This window comes from Lynx rufus, unplaced genomic scaffold (genome assembly GCF_022079265.1).
Source record: "Lynx rufus isolate CCGP_SWC_20201006 ecotype Redwood Valley unplaced genomic scaffold, mLynRuf1.p SCAF_23, whole genome shotgun sequence".
NCBI classification, from domain to species: Eukaryota; Metazoa; Chordata; class Mammalia; order Carnivora; family Felidae; genus Lynx; species Lynx rufus.
In genome coordinates, this window is record NW_025814838.1 from 1,692,185 (window position 1) to 1,706,167 (window position 13,983).

The following is a 13,983-nucleotide window of genomic DNA, read 5'->3' on the forward strand; positions in this document are numbered from 1 at the left end:
TGGCTCAGAGACGGTGCTCCGGTGTGACTTTGACTTCTGGCACCCAAAGAGCGAGCGGGAGGTCCAGGCCCTCCTGAGCAGGAAGGAGGGGCTGACTACAGGTCCCTGCCCAGCAGCATTTCCTGCGTGTGAACTTGGGAGGTTCCTGGCCATCAAATAGCGCAGGGTGGCTGCTCCCCGTGCAGAACTCTCAGTCTGTCTCAGTACTTCCGGGGGGAATGTCTCAGGATGGTACTCGAATGTCTAACACTTTCTTAACACTTGCTGACCCATCAATTCTCTTTTCTTTTAACATAGAAACAACATGGGGCCCGTGGGTGGCTCAGTCAGTTGAGCATCCAACTTTGGCTCAGGTCATGATCTCACAGTTGTGAGTTCGATCCCCACATCGAGCTCTGTGCTGACAGCTTAGAGCCTGCAGGCTGCTTTGGACTCTGTGTTTCCCTCTCTCTCGGTCCCTCCCCCACTCACCCTCTGTCTCTGTCTCTGTCTCAAAAATAAATAAACATTAAGAAATTAAAATAAAAAATTAAAAAAAAAAGAGCAGACCTCTGGGTCAATGAATGCTACTAGCAGGGAGGGAACAATATCTACTTAGAACGTAATATCTTTGTTTAACCTTGTATTTATTTTCATGTTTTACTTTCTATTTATGGCACGTGATAACTGGTTTTCCATTTGCAGAAGTGATACAAAAAAGTGTTCCTTCTAAAATAAATTTATTCAGCAAATAGGAAATCATCTTAAGGAAAAATATGAAGTAAATAATAGTACAGGTGGTAAAGTGATAAGGCAAAAATCCTAACATTCGTGACTGAAGTTTGGGAAATCGGGCCCCCCTTCCCTCCCCGTGCCGGGAGTGCAGCTCCTTTTCTTTTCCCCAGCTCCTGGCTCTCCTCCCAGGGGGCGGCCAGCTGATACAGATGGCTGTGGAATCAAGGACATCTCTGGGCTCCATTTCTACCGGGTGAGGCATTATAAATAAGCCTGTCATGGGGCAAATCTGTCTGGATTGATCCAGCAAGCTGGGAGGGAGGATGGCCAGAGGCCGCACACTGGGAGCTGCTCTTCCCCAGGGACAGTGTTCCTTTCCACATTGGATCAAACTCCGATCGCTTCGGCGGGCCTCCCTCACCCCAGAGGGGTCAGAGTCAGCGGGCTGCCATGTTCAACCTTAATGGGACGGCTGCCCCCTGACCTCCCTTGACTCGAGGTCCTAGCTGGAGGCAAGGAGGGGCTTCTCCAATTTGGCTGCCCAAGTTTCCTGTGGCAAGTTGGGGGTCAAAGCTACAGTTTGGATGTAATAAGATGCTCCTTTGCCTGGCCTTGACCTCTGTCTGTGTTTTCCTGGAGGCATGATCCGTGGCTCTGGGAGGCTGGCTTCCTGTCCTCTCCTGCTGGCAGGACTGACCCTGGCCATCTACACTCAGTCTGTTCTTCGGCAGCCACAGGACCCCTGCGTGCCGATGTTGGCATCTTAGGTGCACAATGAAGGTGGAAGCTTCTGTGATGATCCTATTTCCTACCTGTTTGGTAGCTTGAGATCTTTGTTAATCTAGAACATGATTTTGGCGACTTCTGGCCCGTAGTCGGCCCCACCTCCAATTGTCTGTGCCGCGACCCTGGGCAGCCAGAGAGATACTTCTGGGCTTCCCCTGCAGCACAGGCTCTGTCCATGCGGTGCCTGCCCAACCCCAGATCCAGGGAATTGAAATCCAGATGTAAAAGGCCTTGGGAGGGGTGTTCTTCCCTGTGGGCCCAAGTATGAACTTGGGCTCTTAGGCTGGAGCCTCAGGGTCTTAAGGCCTCAGAGAGACCCTCTGAGGTAAGGCCTTCCTCAGTGTCTCGGAGAGGCCAGTCCTCCAGGCCCTGGGGAATCAGAACCCCACGCTGGTCCGACCTTCACGCCTCCAGAAAGCAGAGATCTGCTCCAGGGTGACCCGAGGTTGGAGGCCCCACTCCAGATCAGAGCTCCCTAGCCGCTGCCTCTGGGTCTGGGGGCTCCCCAGGTGCATGCTGGCCTCTGGCCTCTGTTCAGGCTCAGCCCAGCTCACCAGGCCCGGAGCATAAGGCCTCTCCTCTAAGGCCTGGGGCCCCCAGAAGGTGCTGCGGACTGGGGCCCTGGGTGGGCTCTGGAGGCCCAAGGAGCTGGGAGGGGAGAGTGGGGCTATAGGGGCAGGTGGGGCTGTGGCTCGGGCCTCCAAGGTGCCTCCAGAGATGGGAGGGTCTGGGGCCCCATCCATCAGCAAGGGGACCGCAGAGCCATACCAGTCTTCTGAGCGCTCTCGGGGGGTGCCCCTGGGCTCGATCCACAGTTCTCCTCCGGGGCGCCAGACCAGGGTGGGTGCACGGTTGCTGGGGTCTGGGTGCAGAGAGCGGCGGAAGAGGCGTTCGGCCAACACAGCTGTCGTTACGAGGAAGAGGGCGGCGAGGGAGGCCAGGGCCAGCATGATGGGGATGCAGGGCCCACAGGGCAGCGGGGGCCATGTAACCAGCTCCGACTCAGGGAGTCCCTCCACATGCCCAGAGGGCTGCTCTGGAGTTGAAGGCATCTGAAGAGACAGGGGTCAGGAGAGGAAGCACATGAGACAAGGTCAGCACAACCTATAGGAAGAGAGAGGCAGCGTGTGTCCAAACAAGAATGAGGAGAGGGAGGCCCGAGCGGCTCTGCATCCGGCCTGGGAAACAGACCCCGGCAGACAGAGGAACAAAGAGGGCCCAGAACGGCGAGAGATAGGCAGAAGGTTGGAGAGCCAGGATCCCACCTTGGTCGGCAGCCGGCCCTCCTGCTCTGGCTCCTGAACCTGCTTCCAGACGCCCTGTCCCCCACCCCTACGCCCGCCACCCAGACCCCGGGGTGCCTCCGACAAAACTGTAAGGGCCCCCAGAGATTCCTTCCTGCTGTCTAGGCTCCCCCCACGTCTTGCTTGGGCCTCAGAGGAAGTGGTGGGTGCAGAAACGAGAAGCTCCCCTCCCGACTCCCACCCTGCCTGTGCGCCCCCTCCCACCGCTTGGCTGGCACCTTGGGTGCTCCTGGGCCCTCACGACTCTCCTTGGATTTGGTCTTGCTCTCTGCAGGTTCCACTGAGCTTGCTGTCCTGCCAGGTCCCGGCGCCACCTCTGCACCTGTCCCCGCCTCTCCTCTCCGGCTCTGGCCCCGGGCCTGGCCAAACGTGCCTCCCTGGTTTGACTCTGCCTGCTTCTCTCTGCCCCCCAGGTCCGCCACCTGCAGGGGCCCTCACCACGCCTCACCTTAACTCAGGGCGGCCCCAGGGCTCCTGGCTCTCCCTTCAGAGCACTCCTCCTTGTGCAGGGTGTCAGGCAGTTGCCTCAGACGAGGCCGGAAGGGAGGGCACCACCTGTTGCTGGGCAACAGTGCCCCAACTCCTCTTGCCCCTGGGGAGTGTTTCCAAGGCAACCTGGGGGGATGTGGTCAATGTGGTGGGGAGGCGTTTCCTGGCGAGAGGTGGGGCCGGAATGGGCAGTGGTTGTGTTGAACTCCGTCTCACCCCATAGCCAGGCCCCAGGCCCCTCGCTCGGCCTGATCTCGAGGGGTGGCCCTGGCCCTGGCCTGCCCACTGCACCCCTCCGAACCCGCCCCTGCCATCCAGCCCCCTCCTGCTTGACCCAGCCTTCCCCATACTTTTCATGAATATGCATCTCTTCGTCTTTAGGCCAGTTAGCCTCAGTTTTGGTTGGAAGCCATCTGTGAGGTGAGGCGTGGGCACCAACAAAGTAGGCCTCCCGGGAGAATCCTGTCTCCAAGACCCTGAACATTTGCCCTCCGGCCTCCCTTCTCCTGGGGTGAGGCTCAGAGGAACCTGGGAGCAAGGAGTGAGGAGGGAGTGTTGTTCAGCCACTCGGATCCCTTCGGAGATTGTCTAGTTCCACTCGCTCGCTGACAGATGACAAGCAGGCCCCGCACACGGGCGACGTTGTACCCAAAGTCACACAACCCATGTATACGGGAGGGACCGGAGAAGCATAGGTATAAATTCCTGGTCTGGCAAGCAACCTGAACACAATCCTTACCAGGTATTAATATTTGCTTTTGCAAAATGACAGCCATTTCATGAGAAATGCTACAAAAATATGTTGCAATGTTAGTGTCTTACAAGATGGTCACAAGGGCAGCCTGACTCACATTGGTCTGTCCCGGTGGTTTTGAGGAAAGGGCCAGAAGGAGCACCAAATGTGGCATGGGATGGGGGTAGGTGGAAATGGAGAGTCCCAAGGCTCCTGGCTTTACGACATATGCCGAAACCTGATGTGATTATAATTCGATGAGATCATAAGCCTTAAAATAAAACTGGAACTTGGGGCGCCTGGGTGGCTCCGTCGGTTGAGCATCCAACTTCAACTCAGGTCATGATCTCACGGTTTGTGGGTTTGAGCCCCACATTGGGCTCTGTACTGACAGCTCGGAGCCTGGAGCCTGTTTCAGATTCTGTGTCCCCCCTGTCTCTCTCTGTCCCTCCCCTACTCTCTCTCTCAAAAATAAATAAGCATTAAAAAATAAAATAAAATAAAAAATAAAACCTGAACTTGATACCACTGAGATGGACACAAAAAATGGTTAAGATTGGGGCGCCTGCCTGACTCAGTCGGAAGAGCATGTTACTTTTGACCTTGGGGTCATGAGTTCAAACCCCACGTTGAGTGTGGAGATTACTAAAAAAATAAACTTAAAAAAAAAGGTTAAGGGAACACCTGGGTGGCTCATTCGGTGAAGCATCTGACTCTTGATTCGGCTCAGGTCATGATCTCCTGGTTCATGGGTTCAAGCCCCAAGCTTGGGATTCTCTCTCTCCCTCTCCCTCTCCCCTCCCCCACTTGCTTGCACACACTGTCTCTCTCAAAATATATAAATAAAGTTAAAAAAAGGTTAATATAATAAATTTTGTTGCATGTATTTACAACAATAAAAAACTTTAAGTCTAAATAAATAAGTAAATAAAATCTGAAAATTATGTATGTTCTGTTTTAATTAGTGATCCCTTAAAAAAACACTAAGGGCACCTGGCTGGCTCAGTCGGTAGAGCATGTGACTCTTAATCTCAGGGTTGTGAGTTCAAGCCTCATGCTGGGGGTGGAACCTACTAAAATAGAATTTAAATTTAAAATTTAAACAAAACAAAACACTAGAAGGGTAAACATTATTAAAACCAGGAAGATCCGACATGATCTGGAATCCAAATGGGATGTTTTTGATTCTTAACTATCTCTTACCACTTAAAAAATAGCTTAACATTTTTGGAGGGTGCCTGGGTGGCTCAGTTGGTTAGGCATCCAACTCTTGATTTTGGCTCAGGTCATAATCTCATGGTTCATGAGCCCCGTATTTGGCTTTGTGCCAACAAGTGGAGCCTGCTTGGGATGCCTTCCTTCACTTCTGCTTAGATTCCCCTGTCCAATCTAGCCACCTGTATACCTTAACAGTTCTCTGCAGCCAAAGCTCACAGGCCCCATCAGAAGATAAAGGGACCTGGGGTACCTAGGTGGCTTGGTCGCTTGAGCATCTGACTTTGGCTCAGGTCATGATCTCACAGTTCGTGAGTTTGAGCCCCGCATCGGGCTCCTCACTGACAGTGTGGAGACTGCTTGGAATTCTCTCTCTCTGCCCCTCCACCACTTGTTTTCCCTCTCTCTCTCTCTCTCTCTCTCTCTCCACTCTCTCTCAAAATAAATAAATAAACTTAAAAAACGAATAAGTAAAAAAAGAAGGTAAGGGGACCAGAACGATCTCAAGGAAGCTAAGTATGTGTAGGGGTGACTTCCCACATGGCCACTTGTGAATGGCACATGGGTCCCTTTTCTCTGCCATGATGCCACTTGGAAAGTCACTGAGGTCCATTCTATACTGAGGCTTTCTGTAGCCAGCATCTGACCCCGCACTCTGTGATACATGGCCGCCCACCAGATGTTCCCAGGAGAAAGGAGGGCCCAAGGGGCTGCCACATCTTTTCCCAATTCCTACACGAAATGGGCCTGCCCGTATGAAGGTTCTTAGTCTGATTCTGGTGGAGATGGGTGGTCTCAAGAAAATGTTAAGCTTCATCCCCTCCACAACATACTTGGCTGTCACAGCCCCACTCATCACAAGAGTTTTATTACCTCCATGGGCAGTTAACCACTGGTGATCCAATTGGAGGTTCCACTTGTAGCCTGGGTGCGGGAGACTCATCCCCATCCAAACCCACCCATCTTCTAACACCCCATCCCAATGCCAAAGGGTATCAACAGGAGCCCAAAGGCATCACTCCACTGCCGTACTTTCTACATGCACAGGACTCAGTGGCCAAACTTCGTTTATTATTATTTCTATTGAACTTCACATGCTATGAAGTTCACCCAGTACAGTAGTAGTGAGTTTTAATATATTCATAAGATTGCACAACCATCACCACTATCTAATTTCAGGACATTTTCATCACCCCAGAAAGAAACCCTGTACCCACTAGTGGTCACTCCTCATTCCCTCCTCCCCCAGACCTTGGCAACACTGTTTTCTTTTTTCAAAATATTTCTAAATGTTTATTTTTGAAAGAGAGAGAGAAAGAGAAAGAGAAAGAGAGAGACGGAGCAGGCGAGGGGCAGAGAGAGAGGGAGACAGAGAATCCAAAGCAGGCTTCACGCTGTCAGCGCAAAGCTGGATGTGGGTCTCCAACCCGTGAGCCACCAGATCATGACCCGAGCTGACGTTGGATGCTCAACTGACTGAGCCACCAGGTGCCCCAACAACTGTCTGTTTTCTGTGCCTATGCATTTGCCTCTTCTGGACATTTCATATAAATGAAATCACATAACCTGCAGCCCTTTGTGCCTGGCACCTTTCACTTCACATAATGTTTTCAGGGTTCATCCATGCTTAATGAATCAGTACCTCATTCTTCCTTTTTTTTTTTTTAATGTTTATTTGTGTTGAGAGAGAGACTGTTGGGGGAGATACAAAGAGAGAGGAGAGAGAGAATCCCAAGCAGGCTCCACACTGTCAGCACAGAGCCAGACACGGGCCTCGATCCCACAAACCATGAGATCATGACCCGAGTTGAAGCCACGAGCCAGGCACTCAACCAGCTGAGCCACCCAGGCGCCCCAGTACTTCATTCTTTTTTTTGTACAAAAGCTGAATATTTTAGTGTATGGCTATACTACATTTTTATCCATCCATCAGTCGAGGGACACGTGGATTGTTTCTGCTTCTTGGTTATTGCAAGTAATGCTGCTGTGGACAGTCATGTATAGGTTTTTGTGTGGATATGTTTTCAGTTTCTCTTGGGTCTATAGCTGGGAGTCAGACCTCACAGTCGGATGGCAACACTGTGTTCACCTTTTTGAGGAAGTGTGGGTGACCAAATTTACAACTGCTGAGTTCATCCACCTCTCCTTACTCTCTGCTCCGGGCCCACCCTCCGACAGCAGCAACGGTTCCACAACTTCTTCCTGCACCGTGTTGGGTCCGCCATGCACTTGGCTTCTAGGAAACGTGTGGAGGCCACCAACCTCAGGCAAGAGGAGAATCGACCGTCAACAGGCATGAGGGAAGACAACCCTTCAAGAAGATGGCTGCGGTCCTTCCATGCTCATGCCACCTGTCCTGGCTGAAGCCTAAAGACCTCTTCTTATGCAATGATACTGTGACCAGAGTTCTAGGTTTTGTGTTTCAAGCTGCCTTCATCCACGCACACCCAACCCTTGTCTCACCCCTGCCTGCGGAGCATGGTGTGCTCGGATCTTGCCACGCTCCCCTGGCGACAAGAGGGAGTAGCCAGGAACAGTAGGGGAGGGGGGGCAAGTAGAGGAGCTCATGACTTGGAGTCCATGTCACAACATGAGCTACAGTCTGAGGTCTCCAAGCAGAATGTCAGTAAAACGTTGCTTTGCAGGGGCGCGTGGGTGGCTCAGTGGATTAAGTGTCTGACTTCAGCTCAGGTCATGATCTTGTGTTCTGTGAGTTTGAGCCCCATGTTGGGCTCTGTGCTGACAGCTCAGAGCCTGGAGCCTGCTCCGGATTCTGTGTCTCCCTCTCTCTCTGCCCCTCCCCTGCTCACACTCTGTCTCTCTCAAAAATAGACATTAAAAAAAAAGTTGCTTTGCACTTCAGAAGGAGGCTTCAGCGGCTTCAGTGGATGAAGAAGCATACAGCCAACCTGTCAGCCAACATCTCCTGGCCAGATGGAATTAACTCGTGTTCTCTGCTCTTGTGTTCTCTGAAAGGCACAACCCCAGGTGGTGAGGAGCAGAGAAGCAGACGGCCTATGACCACATTTTATACTTGGAAACTGAGACTTAGGAGGATTGAGTAGCCCAACCGGGGTGACCAACCATTCCCATTGTGCCTGGGGCCATCCTTATTTTCATTCATTCATTCATTCATTCATTTTAAAATGTAAGCTCTATGCCCCACGTGGGGCTTGAACTCATGACCCCAAGATCGAGAGCCACATGGTCTACTGATGAACCAGCCAGGCACCCGGGACCGTCCTGGTTTTAGCACTTGAAGTTCCACATCCCAGAAAACACTTTAAATCTGGGTCAACTGAGAAAGTTGGTTGTTGTCATCCAAAGTCACACAACTCAAGTCCCAGAGCTGAATCGGAACCCAGATCTGACCGTCTCCAACCTCCTGCTGCTGAATGAATGACTTACTGAGCAGGTCAGTCATAAGAAACGCCTTCAGAGTTTCAACAGAAAGGTCCAGGCACTTCCGGTTGTTCTTCCCTTCACCCTCACCCCCTCTGCAGTGGGGTCCACCCTGCTGAGAGTCCCAGCCCTCACCCGGAGCTATCTTGCTGCCAGACAGGGGATAAACACAGGGCTGAGCCCAGGAGCTTTTTATCACTGCTCAGGGCCTGCTGGGTGGCACCTACCGGCTGCTCAGGATCCCAAGAGTCAGAGATTCCAACCTCGAGAGCTGTGAAAAATGATAAGATTGGGGGTGCCTGGCTGGCTCAGTCAGAGGAACATGCAAGTCTTGATCTCAGGGTCGTGAGTTCAAGCCCCACGTTGGGTATTAGAGATGATTTAAATAAATAAACTTTAAAAAATGATAAGAATGAATTAGAAAGGTCCCAAGTGCCACCTGTGTGGGGAAATCGGGGAAGGTGGAAAGAATCCGGGCTTTGGAACCAGGCAGCCCTGGGATTAAATCTGAGGTTCCTGGCTCCACAGCTGTTGAGACCCTTGGCAATCTATTCGATTTCCATTTTTTCATGAATTCCCAACTTGAAGGGTTGTTGGAGGGTAATATTAGTTTATATAAAGCACCTCTTAAAGTAGGCATTCAGCACTTCTGTCCCCTTCCATCTTGGTCTAGCATTGTTGCTCATCTTTGAAAGGCCCTAAAGGATCTGTCCCTTCACATCTGTTCACCCACCTGAAATCTTGTTACCACTCAAGATTGTTCTATACCAACCATCAGATTCCCCCGGGCTCTGAGCCTCCCTCCCTCTTCTCCCACTCCACCTGCTGGTCCATCCCATTGTACTTCTTTTCCTGGAGCCCACATCCTGGAGTCCCCTCCTGACCAGCCCTCCCCAATCTCACTCCACTTCCTCTATAACCTTGACTTTGTGCTGTATTGTTCCAACCACTCTCTTCCTGGCATTTGCCAGCCTTGTCCCCCCACACACACACACCTTCCTCATAAAGCTTCTGCCTGGAACCAGTACAACTACTTTCCTTTTGTCCTGTTAACAGGTTGGTGAGCCACATTGGAGAAAATCACACAACTGACCACGTGTAGTGCCCCCACCTCCACCTGGTCCCTCAGTCATGCTGTCATGTGGATCTGGGCAACGCTCTCTCTCTCTCTCCCTTCCCTACCAGCTTTGCCCAACCTCGACTCTAACCATCAGCGCGGATACACTTTCTCTTGTGCAGAAAGCTGAGGCCTTCAGGCAGGAGCTCTCTGCCTTGTTCATTCTCAGCCTCTGAGAGTGGGGTTGGCCATGCTCACTCTTGGTTCTGTTCATGGCTTGCCTGGGGATTCTCACTGGCTTCCTCCAGTCCTGTGGGCCCTGTCTGCCCTGGTACTTTCTTCCCTCAGTGAAGGATGGTGTGGCCCACTTACTTCGTCCTCTGTGCTGATCTTCCTACTTTGTTCCAATGTCTCTATTCCTCCTAAGCTACTGCTCCTGGCCAAGGAGCAGTGCCTAGCAATTTACTAACCCCTCTTCTCTTCTCTTTTCTTCTCTTCTCTCTCTTTTCTTTTCTTTCCTTGTTAAGTAATCTCTATACCCAACATCAGGCTCGAAGTGACAAACCCAGAGATCAAGAGTCAGATGCTTCACCAACTGAGCCAGCCAAGCGCCCCTAAGCACGTTGCTATGTCTCATTTAATCCTGTAAAGCAACCCTTGAAGTGGATCTTATCCTTCCTTTTGCAATGGGGAAACTGAGATTCAGAGACTTTAATTTGCCAGGGGAAAGCGGCAAAGCCAGGCCTCAGCCCGCTTCTCTCTTTTCACTGTGCAATTCTGCCATCTGTGACCACACTTCCTGGCCACAGCCAGGATCCTTGTCCCCTCCTCTGGGTTTGACTGAATCCCTATGCACCCAGCTATGCTCCTTCCCTGCACTCTGAAGACCAGCTTGATTAGGTTTGCCCTTCAGGAGAGTGTGAGCCCCTCCGGGGCAGGACACTTCATTTCCCTTTTCCCAGGGCCCTCAGTAGGTGCTTTTGATGTTCAGTTCAAGCTACCTTGGCCTGTGTATCCGTATTCTCCGGTTACTTGACCATTTTGCCCTTACTCTTTTATAAGATGCGTAGACATGATGAGGTGATGATACCAGAGAAGACACGTGACATCCTCATAACCTTGATATGATAAGGCCAGAGTTGAGAAGTACTAAAATCAGCAAGTCTGGCCTCAGGCGGACACACACCTTTAGTTTGCTTGCAATATATTCAATTGGGGGGCGGGGGCGGAAAACCAAACCTCACGATGTTAGCAAATGTATGGAAGGCTAGGAAAATGTATGGAAGGCTAGGAAAACATGAGGGGTATTTAGGAATTTTATGATTTTCTTATTTCCACAGGATGGAGCCACTCCTTAGACGATGAGAAACAAAGAACTCCTTGGCATCAGGCAGTGTTGTGGAACTTTACTTCCATTAACTATATCATAACCACAGCAACCTGAGGAGGTAGGCAAAATTATCGCCTTTTTGTTTATGTGTGTGTTTTCAGACGAGAACAGAAGCAGAGAGAAGTGAAATACCTTGCCCCAGGCACCCAGCTTCTGAGTCCTGCCCCGTCTGTGCACCTCTCAAACACTCCACCCCGCGTCTGTCTTAAAAATAAACAACAATATGTGTATATACATATATATATAACAGGTTTCCAAGTGACTTTAACTTTAGTTGTCCAAATCAACCTACACAAATATCTTTCTTTGAGGGGTGCTTGGCCGGCTCAGTAGGACAAGCATGTGACTCTTAATCTCAGGGTCAGGAGTTCAAGCCCCATGATGGGTATGGAGATTACTAAAAAAAAAAAAAAAAGCATAAACTTAAAAAAAATCTTTTTGCAAGGGGGCGCCTGGGTGGCTCAGTCGGTTAAGTGTCTGACTTTGGCGCAGGTCATGATCTCACAGTTTGTGAATTCGAGCCCAAATCAGACTCTGTGCTGATAGTGCGGAGCCTGCTTCTGATTCTCTGTCTCCCTCTCTCTCTGCCCCTCCTCCACTCGTTCTCTCTCTCTCTCTCTCTCTCAAAAATAAAGAAATAAACATTAAAACAATTCTTGTGTCAAGTTGTATGATGCATTTGACAAAGATCTCCAGGATCTGAACTAAGCTAAACCATAAAAATAAAGCTAACTGCAGATGAGAAAGACAAGGCCTGCCCTCATCAACTTTATCTGAAAGAAATGAAAAAGAAAGACCATATTTTGTGAGAATTGAAGACAGAGAAAAAAATAAACATTTACTCAGTACTTATGTGTGCTAGATCTGTGCCAGGGGCTTGACACAAATTGGTTAGACTCATTATCTCCTATCGCAGATGAACAAACTGAAGTTCGAGGATCATGGAGGAAGGGCACGAACCAAGCTTTAAGACAAGTCTCTTGCTGGGGTCCTGGGTGGCTCAGTCGGTTAAGTGTCTGACTTTGGCTCAGATCATGACCTGGTGGTCAGTGAGTTTGAACCCCGTGTTGGGCTCTGTGCTGACTGTTCACAGCCTGGAGCCTGCTTCGGATTCTGTGTCCCCCTCGCTCTCTGCCCCTCCCCCACTCATACACACACACACACACACACACACACACACAAACACACTCTCTCTCTCTCCCTCTCTTTCAAAAATAAACATTAAAAAAATAAAAATCTTACCCTTTGAAAGAGGTAGGTTTTTTTTTCAAGGATTTTTTTTTTTTTAACAGCAGTTCAGAATAGGGAAGAACCTTTTATATTGTGAGCCAGTACATGCAGTATAGAGTATTTGACTGAAACAGTATTTTAGGAAATAGTATTTAGTCTTGTTACATGTGATGCTCTTACTTTCTCTATTTCACTTTTCAAATGTGTTGGTCTTGGGGCACCTGGGTGGCTCAGTTGGTTGAGCATCCGATTTGGTTTTGGCTCAGGTCATGATCTCAGGGTCGTGGGATTAAGCCCCGAGTCTGGCTTTGCGCTAAGCATGGAGCTTGCTTAAGATTCTCTCTCTCTCCCCTCTACCCCTCTCCCCGACTCTTTGAAATTAAAAAAAAAATGTTGGTCTTGGGGCACCTGGCTGTTCTAGGGGTCATAGGTTCGAGCCCCACGTTGGGTATAGAGATTACCAAAAAAAATAATAAACTTAAAAAATATGTTGGTCTTGAGCCGTTAAAATGATTTTGTGGTCCACTAGTGAGTTAAGACCTACAGTTTAAAAAGCACTGTCCTGGGGCGCCTGGGTGGCTCAGTCGGTTAGGCATCCGACTTCGGCTCAGGTCATGATCTCACGGTCCGTGAGTTCGAGCTCTGTGCTGACGGCTCGGAGCCTGGAGCCTGTTTCGGATTCTGTGTCTCCCTCTCTCTCTGACCCTCCCCCGTTCATGCTGTCTCTCCCTGTCTCAAAAATAAATAAACATTAAAAAAAATTAAAAAAAAATAAATAAAAAGCACTGTCCTTGAGGATTTTGGTTGATCTCGAGTCCTTTAACTTCTCATGTTCCAAATGCAGAAATATAGACTCAAAGAAACAGTGACTTCTGTTTTTTAAAAATGCTTATTTATTTTTGAGAGAGACAGCATGCATACAAGTGGGGGATGGCAGAGAAACAGAAAGGGAGATACAGAATCCAAAGCAGGCTCCAGGCTCTGAACTGTCAGCACAAAGCCCGATGCTGGGCTTGACCACACGAGCGGTGAGATCATGAACTCAGCCGATGAAGTCAGATGCTCAACCACCTGAGCCATCTGGGCGCCCCTGAGCTGCCATCTTTGATATCCAGTGTTTGGTTCCATCCTGTGGGATATACTCCTCATAAGGAAGACAAAAGACAGACAGTAGTAAGAGGAGACAGAGGAGAGAGTTAGAGAGAGAGCTTGGGGGAGGAGAAGAGACAGAGAGAAGAGGCAAAAGGGAAAAGGTATGGAGACAGTGAATACAAAGAACAACCCTTAGAGCAGGAGATGATGGGGAAAGATCAAGACAAATGGAAAGAGAGAAGTAGGAAAGAAAGAAAACCAGAGAGGACAAGAGAGACAAAACAAAACAGCTGAATGAGGAAGTTATCTCACCAGGACATGCTTGTTTTGAACTTGAAGCAGAGATCAAACAATGCAACCTTGGCTGCCCTCCTTGCTCCCAGAATCTCCAGGCCAAGAGCCTTGTCCTATTTCCGGCTCCTTAGGTTGGGGCTCCCTGGCTTTCCTGGGAGGAGTCCTCAGTCCTAGATGGTCTACGAAGGGTGGACACTCTATGTGTCCAGCTACTAGTCATTAATCACCAAGGCTAATGACTCCAGCTCTTCCCTGGGCTCCACCCATCTCTCTGCTT

The 13,983-nt window shown here is 50.0% G+C and overlaps 1 protein-coding gene and 1 non-coding gene across 3 annotated transcripts; one reads left to right on the forward strand and one right to left on the reverse strand.

Annotated features, from left to right (window-relative positions):
* Window positions 1-609: 609 nt before the first annotated feature.
* CUNH16orf54 (chromosome unknown C16orf54 homolog) lies at window positions 610-3,319 on the reverse strand. Of its 2 annotated transcripts, none has more exons than XM_047087558.1 (2): window positions 3,253-3,319; window positions 610-2,552 (listed from the first exon to the last, which is right to left on the reverse strand). In XM_047087558.1, exon 2 carries the CDS (start codon window positions 2,550-2,552, stop codon window positions 1,878-1,880), a length of 675 nt encoding a protein of 224 aa, XP_046943514.1. In that variant the 5' UTR covers window positions 3,253-3,319; the 3' UTR covers window positions 610-1,877. The 2 variants fall into 2 exon arrangements, with proteins under 2 accessions (XP_046943514.1, XP_046943515.1); XM_047087559.1 differs by lacking the exon at window positions 3,253-3,319 and adding an exon at window positions 3,023-3,246.
* Window positions 3,320-5,017: 1,698 nt separating this feature from the next.
* Window positions 5,018-5,090, forward strand: TRNAK-CUU (transfer RNA lysine (anticodon CUU)). Its single transcript has one exon. It is a non-coding gene; the product is annotated as a tRNA-Lys (tRNA).
* The last annotated feature ends 8,893 nt before the right edge of the window (window positions 5,091-13,983 follow it).

What these genes read in the sequence shown, in the direction of transcription:
- CUNH16orf54 (XM_047087558.1), bottom strand. Translation starts at nt 2,552, where the DNA reads ATGCCTTCAACTCCAGAGCAGCCCTCTGGGCATGTGGAGGGACTCCCT.